Source organism: Megalobrama amblycephala, linkage group LG17 (genome assembly GCF_018812025.1).
Source record: "Megalobrama amblycephala isolate DHTTF-2021 linkage group LG17, ASM1881202v1, whole genome shotgun sequence".
NCBI lineage: Eukaryota > Metazoa > Chordata > Actinopteri > Cypriniformes > Xenocyprididae > Megalobrama > Megalobrama amblycephala.
Genome location: NC_063060.1, coordinates 16,172,033 through 16,194,956, shown reverse-complemented (window position 1 = coordinate 16,194,956; position 22,924 = coordinate 16,172,033). Strand labels below are relative to the sequence as shown.

The following is a 22,924-nucleotide window of genomic DNA, read 5'->3' as shown; positions in this document are numbered from 1 at the left end:
TAGTACAATATCATATATAGGCCTATCATAAAAGACTAAATTCCATGTAGGCATCAGGTGAAGTAAGATCCTTCATTAGGTACATCTGTCCATTAGGGGTTGTGTTTCTCAAAAAAAGTCAAACCCTGCATCCCAGTGTGCATACTATCCACCCTATCCTCCCAAAATAGTATTGAATATTACTAATGTCAAATACTATTTAGGATGGATAGTATGCACATTGAGACTCAGGCATACTCTCTGTAAAGTTAGTGACGGCTGGCTCTAATCCTGGGAAAACGCTCTGCTGAGGCTCATTTGTTAATATTTGGGTAAATTAGATTTTCTGAGAGATGCTTTCAAACTTTATATTTTTGAATATAAAAATATATTATCCATTGTGGAACCTGTGTTAGGCTGGGTGTCCATATGTAGTGATCCCTGCGGCGATCCCAAATGTGTATTCTTCCATGGTTAGTCTACCCAGTCCGGCTAGCCTGTCTCTTTCCCTTGACAGAGCCTGCTTTTTCGTCTCTGCTGGTGTTCGTTCCCCCCTAGAACTAGGCTGGAACCACCCCAGAAACTTCCATATGTTGTACTACCTAAGTCCATATGTGTAACCGCCACATTTCACCTTCCTATGGGCAGGATGTGGCCTCCGCAGCATCCCCTTCCCTTCAAGGGCACGCTTTACCAGCATTATCCAATAGTCACACTGAGTGGGTCTTGTGGAATAGCAGTGACTGATCTTCTCTGCTTAGAGCCCTGACTTCCACTCTAACAGTTGGGGGTGGACCAGGAGTCTCAAGCAGAGCACTGGAAGGGCCAGTGACAGTGGCATGTTGGTAGATATCCCCAATTCCCCTGAAAGGTCGTTACATATGTAACGTCTCAGTTACCTTATTCCCTGAAGAAGGGAACAGAGACGTATGCTCTGTCACCACAGTCATTGTACCTCTGCTGTACCTCTGCTTCTCAGCGGAAAAGCAAATATGCGACACACCTGCTGCTCATTAAATACTTGTGCTGCAGCGTAGAGCAGCTGTTGCAATTATCGCATGCCAATGTGCATTGGGTTGTTTTTCTTACACTTGAAGTGGATCTCCCAATTCGTCTGTCAGTTCCGACGTACGTCTCCATTCCGTCCTTCAGGGAACGAGGGTTTCATATGTAACCGAGATGTTATTTCTACGTTTTAGGGCTGCCAAATGTTTTTTTTTTTTTTTTTTAAACAATTAATCATATTCTCTGCATTGACATTGTAGGAACTGTGGACGAACCAGACAAATTAATCATTCAGATGATTCTTTCAAAACATAATTCTAATTCAGAATTGAGGTTCCGGCTCTGGCCCGTCTGCAGATAAAGCCAGGCTGATTACTTTTACGACACATGCTTCCTTATAGCAGAAGCGACATACCAAAGGGTCACCCAAGAAGACAGAGAGACAATCCAGACCCTTTTGTTTCCTTACTTCACAGGAAAGCCAAAGAGACTGTTGAACAAATAAATCTGCCTCAAAATTGTTCCAACAATTTTAACGGACTTATCAAACATCTTTTAACTACATACATTTTGCATTATGTGTCCACAAGTACTACCTGTAAACAGTTAGGCTTTAGAACACTCACAATTCATGTAAATGTGTTAACTCTTGACTGAATGACTGAAAGTATGCCTTATTTGGACTTAATTTGATTCTTTCCCCCTTTCCTATATCCTGACTTGAATGAAATCTGTTTAAAATGTATTGTATTCCATTTAATAGAAATTATGTTAAAATGGCACTCTCTGCTGAAGCAGAAACAGGATGTAACACTTATGTTTTATTGGGGGCAGAGGAAGGCCCTCTTGAAACAGGACAATGTCTGATTGGCCAGGACTCCTCAGAGGGGTGACAAACAACTAAGTTTAAATGATCATATTGCAAGATAGTGAAGGGGAGAAGTTGGTTAGTAAACGAACAGGGAGTTGGTTCTGTTCTGGGAAAAGAAGCCAAGACAAGTACCAAGAACAATGGAGTGACAAGAAGAACAGACAAGCCGCTCATTCAAGCCATCCAACCTTCACTCACTTTTCTTTTCTTTACTTAATTTTCCTTTACCACTGAAAGTCTTGTGTCCTAAGTTTCGCCGCAAAGTTCAACCAACGACTTTTGCCGTTTCAACTCCCGCGACAAAGAGACTTCGTTTCATTGTCCCACACGGACCTGATCTGGACCAATCATCGACTTGGGAAACCCTCCTCTGCACGACAAGGGAAATTCACCTTTAAGTCAACGCAAGCAAGTACCTCCAGATGAAAACTGAACTGGTGCATTTAAATTAATGATTCATGGTTCGTTCGGGTCTTTGAAATGCATTGATAGGAATTCGGTTAATCAGATCACTCTCTCTCCCTCTCTCTCTCTCTCTCTCTCTTTCAAAAGAGAGATATCTTTCTCTCTCATTTCCTTCTTACTGCAATGCGTATGAATGTGTGTGTGTGTGTGTGTGTGTGTGTGTATGTGCGTGCCTTTGTGTTAGATTAGTTTGTGTTAGAATAAATAAAATCTCTTGTAGATTTTAAAAGAAAGTGTCTTGTATTATGTGCTTTATGATTTAATGTCTTAAACTGTCGATTTCAAGTTACCGTGCTCTAATCAGTGTTTTCACGATTGTTGGATATTTATATCCGCTACAAGAGCTTATTACGGTTCGAGCAAATGAACGCTGGACGACTCAGTTGCTCGGTCGTAATCTAAACAGCTCTTTATAATTCCCTATAAATATTTCATTTGAGCTAATTTTACTTCCTAGGGTGTTTTCCCTACAACATGAATGATCTTCAACCTGCTGAAATGTTTACAAATATATTTCCCTTCCAAATGTGCATTCTGAATAATAAATAAATGTATTTCCCCACTAACCCGCCACAGTCCAGTGCTCCAGTGCTTCTCATTAACAGTGTTTTTCTCTTACTGATCATATTTCATACCTGTTGAATTTACATTTTTAAATGAATTTGACTGATAAACACCCTTACGAAAGCAAACCATGGTTTTACTATAGTAAAAGTGTAGTAACTATGGGTGATGCAGTATTACGATGGCTAGACTATTTTATGTTACCTTTACAAGTGTACTGCAAACAAATACTAGTTAAAACTGACAAGCACCGCTGATTCCATGCTGACAATCTGTTAACAGAGTGACACTGTAAATCTGCTAGTGCCGTTAGCACTGCGCGCTAGCTACTTTCTGACTGTAAAGGACAGTACTTTTCTGACCTACAAGACATGCACAAACAAGCCAAACTGACGATTGAACAGCAGTACAACTTACCTTTCATATAACTCATCAAACACCCTTACGAAAGCGAACCATGGTTTTACTATAGTAAAAGTGTAACTATGGTTAATTTTTGTAAGAGCAATAGGTATATATTGATGGTGTGCATTGGTGCTCTTATTTCAGTGTTTGAAATAGATGAATGAATGTGAGGTAACTGCCTTAAAGAAATTTAACAAGTTAAATATTTAATTAATCTTAAAGAGTAACGCAATTACAGTGCGACTAGCCTAGTTGATTCCCTCTTTTATGTTTGTTTACTCCAGAATAAAATGCCCGAACTCACAGCATTGGTGAAATTTAACAGAGAATTCAATAGAGCTAACCTGATGATAGAATTTTCATTTTTGGTGAACTCTTCAAACTGCTCAGTGCTCTTGTATCAATGGTATGACCCATTTCAGGAGATACTAAAATTTAAAAACAGAATATGAGCATAGCTCACATTCACTAAAATATTTAAACGTTAGAAAAGTAGAAAAACAATGAAAAAGCAGAGCAGTGGAAATACAGAAGTAAAGTTGGTCACAAATTTCATTTAATGCAGTCTTCATGCAAACAGCTCAATCAAAAATGGAAACACTCAATATGTTTTTTTTTTTTTTTTTTTTGGAAATATACATTGGCTTTAAATTGAAAAAAAAAAAGAAAGAATACTATATAAAAAGGTATAATTCCAATAATAGCAATGTCTAACTTCAAGAATTATACATTTCTGATATAATCATCACTGCAATATTACTTAAAAACGAAATATTATACTGATCTGCAGATCAATTTCTTCAACAGTAAGAGTTTTCACTAAAGACGCTTAGGCATTAGGCCTAATATCCAATTAATTTATATCTGTCAGGAGAGGGGTTTGTCTGGTTGTTCTGTAATCCATGTTTACTCAGCTCCCAGACCTCCTGCAATAAACAAACAAACAAACAAAAGAAGACAAACACGTCAGATGACAAGTCAGATTTTTTTATGCATTTTTATCGTATTTCTGTCAAAAAAGAGAGAAAAATTATACATATATATATATATATATATATATATAAATAAATAAATATATATATATATATATATATATATATATATATATATATATATATATATATATATATATATATATAAAACCTTGAAATTACACTCTTGGCAACAAAATAAATAAGAAAGGAGTGTCTGTTACTAGTGGTGTAGAGAGTAAAGATGGAGGAAATAGGTTAGATGTTTAGACACAATCATCTTAAGTTCAAATCAACCTTTTTCCAATCCCATTCTTCTGTCCCATAGATCACGGCTCATGCAGCTCACATTGTTCAAGACACCTTTAGGGTTAGTGGTAGGCAGTGGTGGAAATGCCTGAGATTCACTGGGGGGACCCTAGTTAGGGACATATTTTAAATTTTTAAACCACAGATTCCCACTATATTTATGCATGAAATCTGCGTGGCATTTCAATGGTATTACATGGATGAAAGATGGAAAATCCTCTACATTTTGAACTTGAACTTGTCTCCCTTGGAATTCACTCCCTGTACTCAGTCCCCCCGAGACTCCTTGAATTTGTTTTGCATTTCGCTATTGTCTAGCATTGCAAGTAGGTTTGAGGAGATCTACAGTATGTACTTGTTTATGCCTCATCAGCACAATGTGAGGAAACTGATAACTGAACGTTTGGGTGTTGCAGTTCTGTCACTTGATAAATGTTGTTGTTTAAAAAGTGTCACTCCACCCTCAGCAAAACCACCAGTATAAACTCTTTTCTCTCTGCATGTGTTTAGATCACAGGGGAAGTTAAAAGCTCTTAAGCCAGCAAATTTTCATAACACATTTGTTTTACATTTTTTCTTCAGTCGCAGAATGACTATTATTATTATTAAATTTTAGCAATTCTCATTATTGCATTATTTTTTTAGATGACTGGATAGGCTCCAGCATCCCTGCAACCTTTCAGAGGACAAATGGTTTGGAAAATGGATGGATGGGTGGAAAACAAGCAATTCAAGGTTATTCCCACAAAGGGTGTTATTCATGAAACACAAACAGAACATGTAAAGTATTCATTGAATCATTATTTTGTAAATTATCACATGAATCATTTAACAAACAATTTATAATTTTTTGTGACAATTCATGAATGGTTTCACAAAAAAATATTTGCATTCTATGACACATTATGTAAGAATTGTATGTTTTATGAACAATTCTGTCAATATGGAAAAACATAAATCCAATGAAATGATAGTTTTCCAATGATAGTTTTCCAGTGAAACCTAAGGTTATGATTACCATTTGAATGCTGACCAAGAATTTTAATCCTTAATCCTTTGCAATCCTCCAATGCAGATTCACACTGATGCATTTTGAGATTGCCTCTTGTTTTTTAGTGGTGTTAAAACAGATGCTAAACATTGATGAAACATTAAAATATTATTTCTCGTGAGAGAAAAGCTCTCCCTAAAGAAGATTTATTGTAGATACCCGACAGGGTTTGTTGCAGTGCTCATTAAAAATTATATATGCCTATGTGAGCAGATCCATGTGTACAATACCTCTGACTGCACGAAAAAGGAAACAAAGTCATTCCTTTCAAAATGTACTAGAGGATATATTGTTGTCAATTATGTTAACCGTTAGTACCGAGCCAACAGCCTGAGACATTCAGGTCGTGACATTGTCCAAAAAACTGTTTTGTTAAATTCTTTGTAAGTTGTGGCAGTCAACAAATTGCTGACTTGTGTGACAACTTTACCATCAGTTAGACTGGAGGTGATACAGAAGTTGACATCAGGTCGGTTTGGTTTTACTTGTTAACTGCTTTGCAGAAGTGTTTTCATAAACCTCTCAGTATAATGTTGAGCATAATGCTATAGATTTGCAAATGCTTAAAGATGAAGTGTGCAATTATTTTAATGTTATACACTTTCCTCTATCCCAGCTTAATATCCAGAGACAGCTGGAGGTAAGCCATTCATAAGGCGAGTCTTTTGAAATGTGTTGAAACTGTGGGACTTTGACTCCTTCGATGCTTTGCCGAGTTTGTTTGATCATCCTAGCTAGGCCGACATAACATTGCCTAACCCTATTGCCTGTTGGACCATCTGTCCAATCAACGGCAGATGGGGATAGTGTTGGGGAAACCGGTTTTGCAATTTTGATATGCTAGTGCCAAAAACTTGACATAATGTGGTTCTTGTCTAATCTCTAAAATGCTACCTTAAACGAATGCTCATAGTATGATTTTAAAAGATAGAAGAAGAAATATTCTAAATATTATAATGCTGCAATATCTGAGAGAGAAGAGTGTCATAAACCCATTATGCATCTAAGAGATAGAAGAACAGATCTAAACGACCTCACCTTATTATACAGTTGTGGTCATAAGAATCTGCAAAATGATAAATGTTAATTTTAAATAAAGAGGGATACTTAACAGGATGATCAGAGTAAGTTGTACTTATTTTATCTTCTGTTGGAAAAGGTTCAAATATGCAGAAGATGCTGTAAAACCAAAGAAGAAAAAAACAAGAGGACATCTTTAACTGCTCAGGACAATCAAGGGACTCAGGGGAGCTAACATGACAACTACAAAAAAAAAAAAAAAAGGCAGGTGTGGATCATCCAAGTAAAGCCGGGTACACACTGTGCGATTTATAATAGTCTTTTAGGATTGTTGCTTGTCAGACTGTATGAACATGATCCTCATGTCACACTGTTGGATCTCAGCTGTCATTTATGTCAGACTGTACGACAGTCAAGACGCGTTAAAAACGGACGCACGCATAAAAACTTGTCCAGAGTTTTACATCATCAACCACACGTTCTGTGACGGTGAGCTGCATTACACATGGGACTGAAATAGTGGCTAATAAAGACATCTCTAGCATTAATTTTGATCACGGCTTGTCTTGAAAAATGAAGACAATTTGACGTTTGTTGTAGAAGTCACATTGCAGGACTGTGAGCCAAATCTTCTGACACTGCCAGAATTTTGAGGTAAAATTTGATCGCAACGGTCATTAATCGGCTGCTGGTGAATATGTCTAACTAACGATCAAAGACTACAGATTTTTGCCTAGGATTACAGGAATCTTTTAGGATTATCAAAGTTTGTCTCAGACGACCAAATTGTGGCCAAAATCACACAGTGTGAACCCAGCTTAAGGAGACACATGCAGTATTAAGAATCAAATGTATTTAAACTTTTAATCTAGGTCATTTTTGTAAATTCAAAAAAAAAAAAAAAAAAAAAAAAAAAAAAAATTATAATAATTTTGCAGATTGCACAAAGTTTATGAAATTTTATGACCACAAATGTATGTAGGCTATACAGTATAGGACTGCCAGAAAGTTAACATTTGAGACTGATTGCACAAGAGTTGATAGGAAAATAAATGTAGATAGAAAAATTATGGCAAATTCAAAAGTCAAGATAAGTCATGTTATTGCTGAAAACAAGATTAATTTATTCAATCAACTGCCAGCCCTTAAAGCAAAAATAGTCTGCCTCCTCAAGATTAAATCTGTAAGTACGCTGAATGTTGTTAAAGAAAATTCCTGAGATGTTATAGGCAGAACACGGCAGAACACTTCCGTGTTGGAAGCAGCTGTGGAAGCAGTCAATTTAGCCAGAATGATGCTGCTACACAGAGTAAAAATCTAGAAGAAGCCGACAAAACTATCATTTGGAAAACAACAAGAGAAATTTTGTTGTATGTTTTGTAATGGCTGTAGACATTTAATGTAGGTTAAAGACACATTTCAGGGCCTGGGCCACTGACCAGAACCAGATCTGGGGGTTCGGGGTTCGATTAGGGGTTCTGTCGCCGAGGTCTCCGGATCAGCTGTGCCCTTTAGAACATTCATACGCTTGCCAAACGCTTCCCTTTTTGGGTAGAGCACGAAGTCATACACAAGAGCAGCAGCCACCCCACCGATCATGGGTGCAATCCAGTATATCTATATAAAAGGAAATAATTATTACATTTGATAAAATTGTCATTTTGCACATAGTATACAAAAAAAAAAAAAAATAGAAATCTAAAATAGAAATCTAAAAGACATTTTCCTTTCTGCCCTAAGGACAGTTTTGAAGAAATAATACTATGTGTCACAATGTTTATTATGCAAAAAAGTTGTGATATTTTCCAGTGCATTTGATAACCAAATTTCTTCCCTTAGCAAAGCATTTAAGTTGCCATTAATTCTTGTTTTTTTCTCAAACAGCAATTGTAATTTGTTCTGACAAAAAATGTGGTTTGAACTTACCCAGTGGTTTTTAAAGGCTTCAAGAATGACGGCTGGCCCAAAAGATCGAGCAGGGTTGATGCCACACCCAGTGTAACTGATCTGGGGATGAGAATGATGAGCTTATAGGTTTAAGGTGAGTAAGCTAGCATACAGCAGAAAAGAGTCTTGACTAAGCTTGGTTGGAAATCTACTGATCTAAGAACATTACGTATAATTAACTTTTGGTTGATGAAAAGTCGTTTATCAAGTGCTTACTGCTACCAGGTGCCCTAAACCAACTGATAGTCCAATGGCTAGGGGTGCAGAGCCCGTGACATCAGTCCGATGTTTATCTGTTGTGGCCAAGACACAGAGTACCAGCTGAAAGGTTGCAAAAAGCTCAATTGCAAATCCCTGTCCCGCTGTCACACCTTTACCCAGCTATAAGAAATATAAGAAAATAAAAAATATGTAACGATGCAAAAAGTTCAACATGATTATACTTCTACTGTCATATTACAATAGTAAACCAAGATAATAAATGTGATTTCAAGAATATCTCCTAACACCTGCATGAATTGTGAACATTTGCACAAAAGACAGCTCATTTAACAAACATTTACCTTAGCAGGGAATATAGTCACACTACACGGGATAAGTTGCCAGAATGAGAAGCGCAAAAATGGAAAATATTTTGTTTTGGCCACAGAAATTGAAATTAAAACATTAGAAGAAAAGAAAAGAAAAAAAAAAAACTTCATTATTTTCTTTGTATATTGTCATTGCACTAAAGCAAATTGTTAAAATATTACCTGGAAAATATTTACATTGTTTATTAAGCTCATGAAAAAGTATTATGTATATGTGTAAAAATAATTACATGAAACATATTCTGTTAATATTTTAAATGCACGTTAACATTTTGACAAATCTTTTCTTCTTCAATTTTTCATAGACTCCCTAGAACTGTTTTGCAGCCCCAAATAAGGATGAATCAAAGAAAGAAAGAAAGAAAGAAAGAAAGATACTGGAAGGAAGAAAAAATATTCTAGTTTAAGACAATTTTGAGTTTGAAATCAACATACAAAATCACAGCTAGATTAAAAAAACAACTTATAGTTAATAAAATATAGCCCTTGTGACAACTTCCCAATATGTCAGCTAACTATTTAATACAATTCTGAATATACTATTAGTGGTTGTAATTTAATATTCTGTATAAAGTAACTTACCATATTGAGTCCAAGTGTTGTGTCAGGGTCAGGGCTAACTTTGAACATAATGCCACTTGCCAACACAGCTCCCAACATCTGTGCAACGATATACATGAAGGCCCTGAAGAAACTGATCTGACAGCTAACCAAAAGTCCTAAAGTAATAGCTGGGTTCAAGTGGGCTCCACTGATATGCCCCAAACTCTGAGCCAGTGTGGCAATCGCCAGACCAAAAGCTAAAGCTACTTTAACCTCTTGGTCGGGATATCTGTTATGCTTGTTTCCGATGGCAGAGGCTATACCAATAAAAACAAAAATGGTCATCCCAACAAATTCGGCCAATACTGCCCGCCAGAAGGACCAACTTTTAAGCTCTCGTGCCATTACAAGTATCGTTCCTCTTCTGCCTTTTAGCTCGTAAATGAAAATGCCAGCTAAGCTACCACTTATAAACACTTAGTGAAAGAAGGTTGACAGGAAACTGGTTTTAACAAAGTAACCACACTTTTAGACCAGAAAACGGTAGGAGGTAGTTAATTTCTAACTGTCCAACAGCTAGTGTCATGTAACAACCCCATAATTGTAGATCCATTTTTAAAATCAGTATCTTTACCTGCTGAATTTTTGAGAGTTATTTCTGTTACCAGGGTCCTATATGCTCCCCAGATGTATATGGTACGTAATGCATACAGGGTTCTATGTTCCCTGGTTTAGGACCTGTTCACACCAAGAAAAATATTCAGTGCTAAGATTTCATGAGATAAACATGTTTGAATGAATAGCTGTTAATGAGTCTGACCAGACTGAAATGAACATTTGCATGCTGTCAGATTGCATGAAAAAAAAAAAAAAACCAAACAAACAAAAAAAAATATTTTTTTTTGCATTTACATTTTTTTTTTTTTGCTGAACATTTATTTTGGTGTGAAAAGATTTTAGGGTAACAGGAACATAACATAGAGTGTTAACACTGAGATCGTCACAAATTACCTTTAAAAGATCCTTGGATTACATAATCCAGAGTTTATTATTGTGTGTGCATTTGATTGTTAGGGTTTATGTATGTGTAAGTGTACAGGTTCAGCTATATGCTTGTGAGGAATAAATGTCTGTCACTAATATAGGAAAATATGATACAAACCTGTAACACTTTTTACTGTAACACTTATCAGTAGCCTTCTCTTTGTAATTTTCTTGGTCACTTGGTCACATTTAAAGCTAATTTTCAAGCTGCATTGTATTCTTCCAATGTCAGTAGTATATGTAAATGAACAGTGTTTACTCTTTCCAGTGTTACCTGGATCCAGAAATTCACGTTTATTTATCTGCAAAAGAATGCCGGATGACATAAAACGCATCATCCGGCAGACTTTTGACAGCTCCAGGGCTTTCGTGAAAACTACAGATTATACTTCCACATTTCTGTATTTCCGCTCAAGGACAGTTGGATTGAAAGAGGGTCATAAACTGAACAGTTATTGCAAGTTTATCACTGAAAACTGTATCATACTTTGTCTACTCTTTAAACACAATTATGGTAAAAATGGAGCACTATGACAACAGCTTTCTTACCTGTATGCAACGGCGTTTCACACCTGCTAAATGTTTACTCTTTGAATTCTTGCACTCAGGAACAATACAAGTCGACACCATTATAACTAAAAGTTTGCTAAGAAGTATTTCCTATTATATTTCCTATCCATAGCAGACTGGTGGAAGTGGCCTTGTGTCACGATCACGTCTGCTCCTGTCAGACTACACTTCCCATAATCCTCCCTGCCAGTCACATGTTCACTCCACACCAATCACCTGTTGCCACATACAGCCATGCACACACTCCTCACCTATCACCACACCCAGCTGCAGCTCATTACCTGGACTATAAAGGACTCTCATTCACACCATCTGATCGCGAAGTCTTGTTAACACTGTTACAATTCTGAGCGTTATATCCTGTTTGCCTGTCTGTTACCATTCCTGCCTGTTACCTGTTATTGACCCGTTGCTGCCTGTCCTGACCTTTGCCTTGTCTGCTGTTCTGTGAATCATATCTGCCTGCCTCGATCTACTGCCTGTACCCTGACTACGACTCTGCCTGTCCCTTGCTGTTCCTATTTGCTCCTGATTGACCCTGCCTGTATGACCACACTCATCTTTAATAAAACGCTGCATTTGGATCCACTGCCTGAGTCTCCCTACGTTACACCTTGGACGGCAACATGCCCAGAACATTATGGGTGTTCTTCTTGTTTATTGGCAGTTGGCAACCCAGATTTTGGTGCATTACTGCCACCAACTGAACTGGAGTGTGAAAGATTAATGTGGAATAAATAAATAAATAATTATAATCTCAAATATGATCTTGTTGCTTTTATATATTTTACAACATCATCTTTCAGATTTTGTTTTCTTGCCAACAGATTTTTTTAAAAGACATGTTTTGGATTCCTTTTTCCTGCAATTTTAGGTGCAATACTTGTCTTTCAATTTTATACTATGTACAATATAGTATGACAAGTTCAACAGTTTCTTCTACATTACAATAACTGCAAAACCCATTATGATGCTTTTTTATTTTATATAGACAACCATTAAAGGGATAGTTCACCCAATAATGAAAATTATCCCATGATTTACTCACTCAAAGTTTATAATGGTTGTGAATGGGGGCTTGCATTTTGAAAGAAAAACAAAATCATCCATTTTATGCAAAAAAAAAAAAAAAGGTAGTCGTTTTGTTTATAATATCTGGAGAATGCAAATCATTAGCATTCCCATTCACTTCAAAGGCAGTTTCTTTTCTGGTCTTTTCTCTGGTTTTTACTCAGTATGAAGTAACATTTGTACGTGCATTACATTTACCTTTCTACACACATACTCCCATGTTAAATACCTTATAACACTTGTGATGTTCCTGGTCAAAAATGTCTGGCTTATAAAATTGCTTATAAATCTCTCGTTATGCTACCTTATCACCAAATATTGGATTCAATCTTTTTGTCAGCTTGTTTTCTTTGAATTAGGACAGATTTTATATTTATTTTTGGGACTGATCAATTGTGTAGGCCTTATTCATCTGAGGTTATGTACCTCAGTTTTTGAGTGGGGGAAAAAAAAAAAAAAAAAAAAAAGTTATTTGTGGATAGTTTTATAACTTTTACATAAAATATGAAAAAAAAAAAAAAAACGTTTTACCAGGAAATATGTTTTGTAATGGTTTTATTTTGGTTTTATTCATTACAAAATGGCACAAAGTCACACTTGTGGTGTTCACGGTCAGAAATGACCGGCCTACAGAAAACTAACTTATAAATCACCTTGTTACGCTATTTTATCAACAAATATTGGATTCAGTCTTTTTTGTCCACTTGTTTTCTTTAAATTAGGACAGGTTTTGTTTTTATTTTTTAAAACTGACTGATCGTAGGCCTCATTGATCTGAGCTTACAGTATATTGGTCAAAAATGACTGCTTATTTCAAATTAATGTGGGAGTCGAAAATCAGAGAAACAATTAGTGTTCAGGAGCATGTTCATAATGATCATGTTCACATATGTACAGATGGGCTTGCAAAAATAAAGGCCTCGGACATGTGCATGTGTGGATACATGCATACTGGTGCATGTACGCACATATGCGCACACACACACGTTCATGTTTACAAACTATTTTGAGTATTACAGTCTTTCTTTTTCACAGGGATGAACTTTATCCTCAAATGAGTGAGGCTCAGATCAATGAGGCCTATGATCAATCAGTTTCAAAATAAATAAAAAACTTATCTTAACTGAAAGAAAACAAGTTGACAAAAAGATTGAATCCAATATTGGGTGATAAAATAGCATAACAAGAGATTTATAAGCAACTTTCTGCAGGCTGGTAGTTTTTTACAGTGAACACCACAAGTGTGACTTTATGCCATTTTGTAAAAAATAAAAGCATTTCAAAACAAATTTCCTGGTTAAACATTAAAGCACACTAGTGTGATAAACACTGCACTTTTTTCATGTTTTATGTAAAATTGACAAAATTGTCAACAAATAATGTTTTTCACTCAAAAACTTTAGTTATTATGTAATATTTTTTATTCAGGTGGATAGGGAAGGTGGCAGCTGAATCTAGTTCCTCCAGAGTTGGAAGGATACTGTGGCAGTTCCCTCAGATGTGCAACTGGAGGGGGGGAAACCATGCTTTATATTGTCCCTTTACAGGATGAAATTGATTTATCCCCCTTCCATCTGATGCTCAGGAGTTTTCTTTAATGCCAAAAGCAGAATGCAAGAAATGCTATAAAATGAGGCCATTGCAGATTCTTATTCTGCATGTCAGGGAATGTGCTGCTCTGTAATGTGAGACACATTCAGACTCTGCATCAGAGGTAAAATCTTTTTCTTTTTTTGGTAACCTCTTGAGTAACTTATGTAAGATGCATATGGAACTTTGGTAACACTTTATTTTAGGGTCTTTTAACTAGTTGCTTGTTGCTTGGCTGTTTATTAGTACTTATTAAGCACTTTATTAAGCCTTTATTCTACATCCTTAATCCTGCCCAATACCTAAACTTAACAACAAATTTACTAACTATTAATAAGCAGTAAATTAGGACTTTATATAGAGAAAAGTCATAGTTATTAGTGAATGTGTTCCCTATACTAAAGTGTTCCTGGAACGTTTTGTTTGAATGTAATGTTTTTGTCTATTACCATAAACTGATTCACCACCAGCATTTGAAGAAAAGGTAATTTACTTATTGTATGGGATGACACCATTTTGACTACTTTTATTTTGTATTTTACATAATTTCTTGCATTTTAGTCAACAGATGTACTGTATGCATGAAAACTTTTACTATGATGGAATTGGAGCTCAATGCAAGTTCCTGTGGTGACTTGGAAAGGTTATGTAATGTATCACACATAGCAGTGTAAAAACAGCAGTGTAATTTTGTGGTGCATTCTAGTTAGATCATGAGTAAGAACATTGGATTTCAAAAGTTTATATGGCAAATGAGACTTTAGCTACATATTAAAGCACTGAATGAAATATTTTTACTTCACATAAACAGTATTATATTTTCACATTTTCTTCCTAGTCCAGTGTCCCTTCAATCAAGGAGCCCTGATACAATGGATCCACAAAATGAAGAGATGTCATGGTACATAAAAAAGTAACATGAACTTTGATACGTAATGATGTACTTGTATAATTTATAACTTTTTTTTATTATAGTGCTGTCTCAACCATTTCATGCTGAATATTTAAAATATTTTTGTTTTGTTTTTTCTATTGAATTGATTAGAGACCAGGGGCCCTCAACCCTCAAGTTGTTCCAAACATTAATTTCTTTGTTCTTTTGAACACAAAAGAAGATATTTTGAAGAATGTTTGTGGAAGTAAAAGGTGCCCGAAAGCAGCTTGGTTACGGTTATAAACATTCTTCTGTTGGAAATCTCAGAAGCATAGACCAGGAGACTTTGGGATCTCTTGAAGCAGAAGTTACTCTTTATTGAGAAACACGCTGTGCGTCGCTGTGGTCATCCAAAATCTAACTAAGGCAGTGACTTGGTAGTTCATATACATTCAAGGGGGAGGGATACATAGAGTAGAGGTGTGGACAATCTAAACAAAGGATGCAAATGCAGTACAGGAATCAGATCATTGCCTACATTTCCCAGCCATGATCTAATCAGCATAACTGTGTCATTCAAATGCATAGGTGCTAATCCAATCAGTCTGGCAGTATCACCTATACCTTTACATTATCATAGAGACAAAAGCACTGCTGTATCTTGAGCTTGTCCTGCCAAATGGTCAGGATGTAGGATCCGCAGATTTTAAACAGATTCTTAAATTTGTAATTCCACAGTTCCCCCTTTGAGAGTTCTAATAACTCTCACATAATACAAATTTAAACCTTCTTAAATCCCTTCTATAACATATGTTTGTTAACATAAGTTCCATCTTCCAGTCATGCAACTTGTAACAGTTACAGGCACATACATCTTATTCTGTGTCGTGTCCAACATTTACATAAGTGTTGTTCTTTAACTTGAGTATACTGTTGACACACATATACAACGCAGGGTGGTAACATGTTGTATTAACTACATGATGACACAGAAAAACCATGTAGCATAAGCGTGGAAGTCCTAAAAGTCCATGGCGCCTGAATAGCTGTGGAGTCTGTTCCCGGGAGAGTCCATTTCCATGTTTGTCCCAAGATGATTATTTGTCGTCGTGCAACTCCGAGTTGCTCAGATGACTCCGTCATCATGAAGGTTGTTCATGGATATCTGAGGTGATGGTTTACACCAGGTGCTGCTTGTCATGGCATATACACATACCTGCACACAAGAAAACAAAGAGACAGCAGACCAGCAGTATTCATGCATAGACTTTAGTACGTTACACCTCTGATGATCGTATAGTTTTTCTGTCTAACTCTGATCATCATAAACTTCTAGTGATCGTATAGTGGTTTTGTTCTTCTTTTTCTTAACCTAGTCTTAATCAATTTGACACCTATAGACCAGTAAGGTGGGGATAAACTGAGAGAGGGGGAAACCTATGAGGAAGTCTTCACCACAGGGTTACCCCCGAGGCCTTTTGCACTTCGGTTCTTCCCTGGGCTCCTCACTGGTCTGTGTGTCCTATTCTCTCCCTGTAGTTAGTTTGCAAACTTTACTGTGCTACATCTCCATCTTCCATTGAAACATCAGTCATAGCAGACATCATAACCCATTGAGGATGGATAAGTGAATGGAGTGTGCTGTAGCATACATTTAAGGCTGTGAGTGTACTTAACCTTTGTCCCCAAATGGTGGAAGTGATAGTCAACTTTCTTTTGTTCAGAATGAGTCTTTCAGCTTTCTTGTAAATGACTGGGGAAATTAAGCACTCACAGCCCAAATGGTTAGCATGTCAGCAAGCTGCTGCTCCAAGAGTTTGGAGAAGAGGGGAGGGGCAGTTTCAATGTAGCAAGTAGACTGAGTAGGAGCTGAGTAAAGCTGTTCATTTCTTTAAATGTCTTTTTGTTTTTCCTACACTCTTTCATCCAATGTCCAGGTTTACCACAGTAATGACAAGTGCCTTCTCTCTTAGGACATTTACGTTTCTGTCGATTCTCTGTGTTGACCTTAAAGGATGCTGCTGCAATTTTTGCTCTTGTCTTGACATCAGAGTCTCTTTCCCAAACAGCTAACCTATTAAAGTTGTTTTGCAGAGTTCCATTGGACCATGTGAGGTCTAAGAAAGGCAATGCATTTCTGTATTCTGATGAGAGCCCATCAAACCACATGCGGACCAGTGGTCCATTATCCTCTAACACCTTCTCTGGAGTGTCAGCTATTCCACTGTATGCTGCAGCTAACTGACAAAATCTTTCAGTGTACTCACTTACAGTTTCATCCTTCGTCTGTACACAACTAGTGATCTTTGACCAGTCTACCTTTGGTCCAACAAGGTTCTGTAACACTCTCAGAACTCCTTCTCTCAATTCACCTTTGCTGGAATGCTGAAACTCAGAACTATTTACAGCACTTTCAAAATCATTGAATTCTGACTCTTTCAGGATTTGTGACATTAGCTGGGTGACTTCAGCTAGGGACATATCATAGAGCTTCATTTTTCTGGACAACTCTGTCCTAAACTCAGAAAAGTTTCTATGCACTGATGGCAAATTCTCAGCAATTCTTTCTATGTCTTCAGGACCTATAGTGGTACTGACTGCTTGTAACTGCAGTATGGGGGTTACAGATGGAACTGTGTCAACCCCTTTTGCCCTACTCTGAGCCTTTTGTCTCACTCCACACACTTCAACTGCATTTACATCTTTATCCATCAATCCAGTATTGCTATTATCCTCAAGTCTACAGAAAGACTGTAAGTCAGGATAGCTTTCATCTGACTGCTGGTCTTTTGAGTCACTTTTGGTTAATGCTTTGTTACGACCCAACTTCTGAGTGAGACGAGACACTCGAGTGTGCAACTGTTTGTTCTGCTCTTCTAACTTAGTAATACGTTGGATTTATTCTTGTGCAATGGATAGAGTAAATTCTCTGTGGCAGCAGATAATGCCCTTCATATTTTTTACAAGCACCAAGTACCTTTTTGCATTCTTCAATGGACCAAACTTTTTCTGGATGAATCCCAAATTTCTTTGTCAAATCCAATCTGACTGACTCAGTCACTATTGAGTCCATGTGCTTTCCTAACAATGATTTGAACTCACTATCTGTCCATAAAGGAGTAGCTAGTCCACCTTTCTCAGTTGTTGGAATTAGTCTAGCGTTCTTTCTCAACATTGTGTAATGTCTTTCTGGCACAACAATACACTTCAACACTTCCCTGACAGAGCAGAGGTTAACCTAGTTAATACACATCGTAATGTATTCAACCTTCTCTGACGAGCAGAGTAGAACCAACTTGCTAGCACACTGTAACAGTTGTAACCTTCCCTGAATTAACAAAGGATGAACCTTCTTCTCTAGCAAAGTAGAGGATGGCTATTCTGTTAACACACCACCTTCCCTGATTAAACAGAGGATAACACAAATTATTAGCACATAATGCTAATCCTCTCTACCTGAACAGAGGCTAAACTTCATCTCTAAAAGAACATTTTTAGAGGATAACTTAGTTAACCAATCCCTACAGCTGTCTGTTAACTCTTCTCTGACGGCGCAGAGGATAACACATTAGTACTGGTCTTAATGGTTCTTTTGGATAGAGTATCACTCACCAACGCTTGGGTGAACAGGAAAATTCAGCCTGGATCTTCTTTTGGGTCAGATCTTTGTTGTGCTTGAAGTTCCAATCTGGATTGAGGTGAGAAGCTCTATCCGGGTCACGGCACCAAAACTGTTGGAAATCTCAGAAGCATAGACCAGGAGACTTTGGGATCTCTTGAAGCAGAAGTTACTCTTTATTGAGAAACACGCTGTGCGTCGCTGTGGTCATCCAAAATCTAACTAAGGCAGTGACTTGGTAGTTCATATACATTCAAGGGGGAGGGATACATAGAGTAGAGGTGTGGACAATCTAAACAAAGGATGCAAATGCAGTACAGGAATCAGATCATTGCCTACATTTCCCAGCCATGATCTAATCAGCATAACTGTGTCATTCAAATGCATAGGTGCTAATCCAATCAGTCTGGCAGTATCACCTATACCTTTACATTATCATAGAGACAAAAGCACTGCTGTATCTTGAGCTTGTCCTGCCAAATGGTCAGGATGTAGGATCCGCAGATTTTAAACAGATTCTTAAATTTGTAATTCCACACTTCAAAATATCTTCTTCTGTGTTCAACAGAACAAAGGAATTAATTTATGTTTGGAACAACGAGGGTGAGTAAATGATTACAGAAATTTCTATATTCTTTTTGCTATTAGCCTTGCACAGGGTGGCCCAGCTTCAAGATTTCTACAGTGCTGGTGTTATGATTTTCTGTTGAGTGGAACCCTTGAAAATGTTACCAAGGATAAGGTTTACGATGCTGAGTTTTCACCACTGATTAAAATGGTATCTGAAAACAAATTGTCTTAATTTCTTTCTGTTGCCATGTATTCCTTTTTAGATGTGTAACAAATCTTTTTCCCGTTTTAACTTTTTTTTTTAGATTTAAGAGACTTCAGAGTTGTCATCTTACAATGAACAGATTGTCAACTGTGGCTACACAGGGCCTATAAATGAGGACATCAAGGAGACTATAACAAGGTTTTAGTCTATGCATTAGTTTTAAATATATTTCAATTAGACATTAACCGACTGAAATTTGTTTGTTCTATTTCTGTAAAGAGCAATTGTGATGCATGCAATTGCTCATTGAAGCATCATGCTTCAACAGCTCCATGAAAGGTTTACAGCTTTACAATTTCATAGACATCATGGAAAAGAACAGAGAAGTGTGCTGCTGCCTCTTTGTCGTGCAAGGTGGTGATGATAAGGTGATTTCAAAAACCTACTAGTTCTATTTGCATTGCTGTTGTAAAAGATGTTACAGCACAAAATAACAAATTTTTTTTTTTTCTTTCTATACTGCATGCTAGTTAGACAATGTTTGCCATTTTCTGTCTTCCTGGCATGTTAATCAGGTTGACTCCCATTACATTGTGTTGCTTCTTGTCCCACAAATGAATGAGAGTGGCACTCTAAAACATGCCAAAAAGGTGAAAATCCTGAATCACTTCCAGGATTTTCTAATGGAGCTTGAAGGTACATTCATATTCACTTCAGATGTCAATAAAGGCAAATGTTTATTATAGAAGTCCATTGAAAGACTATTTTCATTGATTACAAAATATGTCTGATAACTGATTGATTACAGATGATTGCTCCAGTCCTCAGTGTCACATGATCTTTCCGAAATCATACTAATATGCTGATTTGCTGCTCAAGAAACATTTATGATTATTATCAATGTTGAAAACGGTTAACATTTGAATAACATTATTGTGGAAATAGTGATTCTGTTTTTCCAGATTGCATTAATATATTTTTTACATTTTTTATTTATTAATATTTTATATTACATTTATTAAAGCCTTTATTACATAGCAATCTTTTGTAACATTTTAAACTTCACTGTCTTTTTTGATCAATTTGATGAATCCTTGATGAATAAAAGCATTAATTCCTCTTTTTTTAATCTTACCAAAAATGTTTTAATTCTTTTATTGTTTACACAAAGATTTTAAGCAGGAAAACTGATTTCATTGATGATGATGATGATGATGATAATGAAGAAGAAATGTTTAAATATCAAATCAGCATAGTAGAATGATTTCTGAAGGATCATGTGACACTGACGACTGGAGTAATGATGCTGAAAATTCAGCATTCTTCTAAAAAAAATGCTGTGGAAGAATGACATAGTGCACACAAAAGAGGTGCAGTTCATTTGACAGATCAAGCACTCTCTTCTTCCATTGTATGCAGTACTTTATAGTACTTACAAGAGAAAGCTGGCCAAACATCACACCATAGACACTCAATTCTAAAATAAAAAGACACAAGTATGCTCAAAACATAGCTTACAAAAAAGCTAACAGTTTGTCCATAGTAAATCATGTGAAGTATTATAGTATTAGGGGCAGGTAGGCTGAAGACCACCAGGATTTGTTCACCCAAAAATTACAATTTTGTCATCATTTACTCACTCTCATGTGTTCCAAACCCTTAAAACTTTTGTTCATCTTCTGAACAAAAATGAAGATCTTTAAAATGTTATCTTTTCAAAGAGAGCTTTCTGTCCCACCAGTAACAGCTGATGACTACCACTTTCAAGTCCTCCTTTTAACCTCATGTAGCACGGTGCTATTGTGAGTGCGCATTTAAGATTAATATTTTTTTAATAAATTTGTAAGGTTTTTTTTTTTTTTTTTGCACAAACAAATCACTTCACTTTGTGTTCTGAAGATGAATAACAGTCCTACTGATTTGGAGCAGCATAAGGGTGAGTAAATGACAATTTTAATTTTTGGGTGAACTAACCCTTTCAGACATAATCTGCTCAGCAAGAACATTGGCAATTGCTGCATCAAATCATGTTGACATCCCAGGGGAATTAAAAATGGGTCTACAGGAGTTAATAAACCTAATTAATATCTCTCCAAGTTCTGAAGAATCTTCAGGAAATGTATCTGAAATTGAAACTATCACCTGCGGTAACTAGGGAACATTGCAGCCATTTAATCCTCCTCGTTTACCATGCAAAGGGCTAGCCTCTTTTCCTCAGTGTCAAAAGCTTTTCACACTACACTTCTCACTTCCATTGATTTCCATTTATAATAACCATGTTAATATGAGAAAAAACACACTCAAGCTCATGCACATTTTGGTGTGTTCCTCAATTCAATTTTGGTGAACTCTGACCTTAAATTCATATTACATTAAAATGTGTGACTAATAGAAGATCAATATGTCATAGTGTGACCTCTAAACTGAAGAGGTCAGCAGGGCAGCAGCATCACAGGAAAGTGGAGTAGATTGTATGTTTTAACTATTTGTATTTATTTTGATGTTGAATGTATGGACTTATACAAGGTGCCATAGAGTATGACATCATATTGATTGTTGCAGTGTCTGTAGAAATTCAGATTGTAAAAACACACAATCTACTTCACTCTCACAAATGTCTCCATGGTTGCTAGGCACGCTCCCTGTGCAAACAGGGGGTCACAGCCGCTGCGTAATATCATTGTGCCTGCTGCACCCATGGTACGGCAGCAAAGTTCCTTGATTATTACACCAGAATGAGAGTATAGTTCCAAGCCATATCAGCCTAGAAAATCGCAACTTTTCATTTTCCATCAGTCTTAGTACATGATATAACCACAGAAGAGTCAAGTTTTAAATAGGAAAAATATCGAAACTCTTTGGTCATTTTTTTGAGCGAGATGCTATTGGTCTCATCAGATTCAATGAACTATGCTAAGCTATGCTAAAAGTGGTACTGCCAGACCCGGAGATCGGCTGAATGGATTCGAAAACGGTAAAACTCAACTGTTTAACTCTAGGGGAGTTGGAAAATGAGACTATTTTCAAAAAAAGTGGAGTGTTCCTTTAAGGTGAGATTTGGCCAACAATCTGCTCATGGTTAGTGAGCTTTCAATGTTACATTTAAGGTGTTTGAGCTGAGATTAGAGATTTTTGTGTGCGACATCATGTTGGGTAAGACACGTTACTGTGCCCCACCAGAAATAAAGAGCCTGAGATGCAGCTTTTAATGGTTGGACCTGTGGGTTGTACCTTTGATTGTGCAAGCTTTTTCCAGAAATGAAGCTGCCTCTGCCAGTTCCTAGTACAGAAAACATGCAATGTGCAATTTCTACATTTTCAACTCCCTGGTCACCACATACTCTGGAAGAGATTTAGGCAATATAAATCCAGTTATTGAGTTTTAAACTGTTTTACAAGTTACTGTAACTCTATGTTTAATTTTAAGCACACACTACTGATTTTAGCCCTGATTATCACTTTCAGCTTGTAGGCTTCTGACAAAACCCTGAAATCTGAGGCAAATCAGTGCTTGTTCATGCAAGCGATGATCACTTATTGTGAATTATCAAAGAAGCAATCTAACAGCAGATTTGAATTTTGTTTCCTCATGAACCATAGCGTCAGACACTGATAAATCATGACCAACATTTAGTAAAGATATTTTTACCTTGACGGCCAC

The 22,924-nt window shown here is 36.7% G+C and overlaps 1 protein-coding gene across 1 annotated transcript; it reads right to left on the bottom strand.

Annotated features, from left to right (window-relative positions):
* Nucleotides 1-3,757: 3,757 nt before the first annotated feature.
* On the bottom strand, nt 3,758-10,541 carry aqp1a.2 (aquaporin 1a (Colton blood group), tandem duplicate 2). Its single transcript, XM_048164225.1, has 5 exons — nt 9,760-10,541; nt 8,804-8,968; nt 8,567-8,647; nt 8,080-8,257; nt 3,758-4,215 (listed from the first exon to the last, which is right to left on the bottom strand). Exons 1-5 carry the CDS (start codon nt 10,123-10,125, stop codon nt 4,196-4,198), a joined length of 810 nt encoding a protein of 269 aa, XP_048020182.1. The 5' UTR covers nt 10,126-10,541; the 3' UTR covers nt 3,758-4,195.
* Nucleotides 10,542-22,924: the final 12,383 nt, after the last annotated feature.

Coding starts and splice junctions, on each gene's coding strand:
- aqp1a.2 (XM_048164225.1), bottom strand. CDS start 10,125: ATGGCACGAGAGCTTAAAAGTTGGTCCTTCTGGCGGGCAGTATTGGCC. Junction 8,969..9,759: donor CAACACTTGGACTCAATATG/GTAAGTTACTTT, acceptor TATTTCTTATAG/CTGGGTAAAGGTGTGACAGC. Junction 4,216..8,079: donor AACCCCCAGATCTGGTTCTG/GTCAGTGGCCCA, acceptor TGTTTATTGCAG/GAGGTCTGGGAGCTGAGTAA.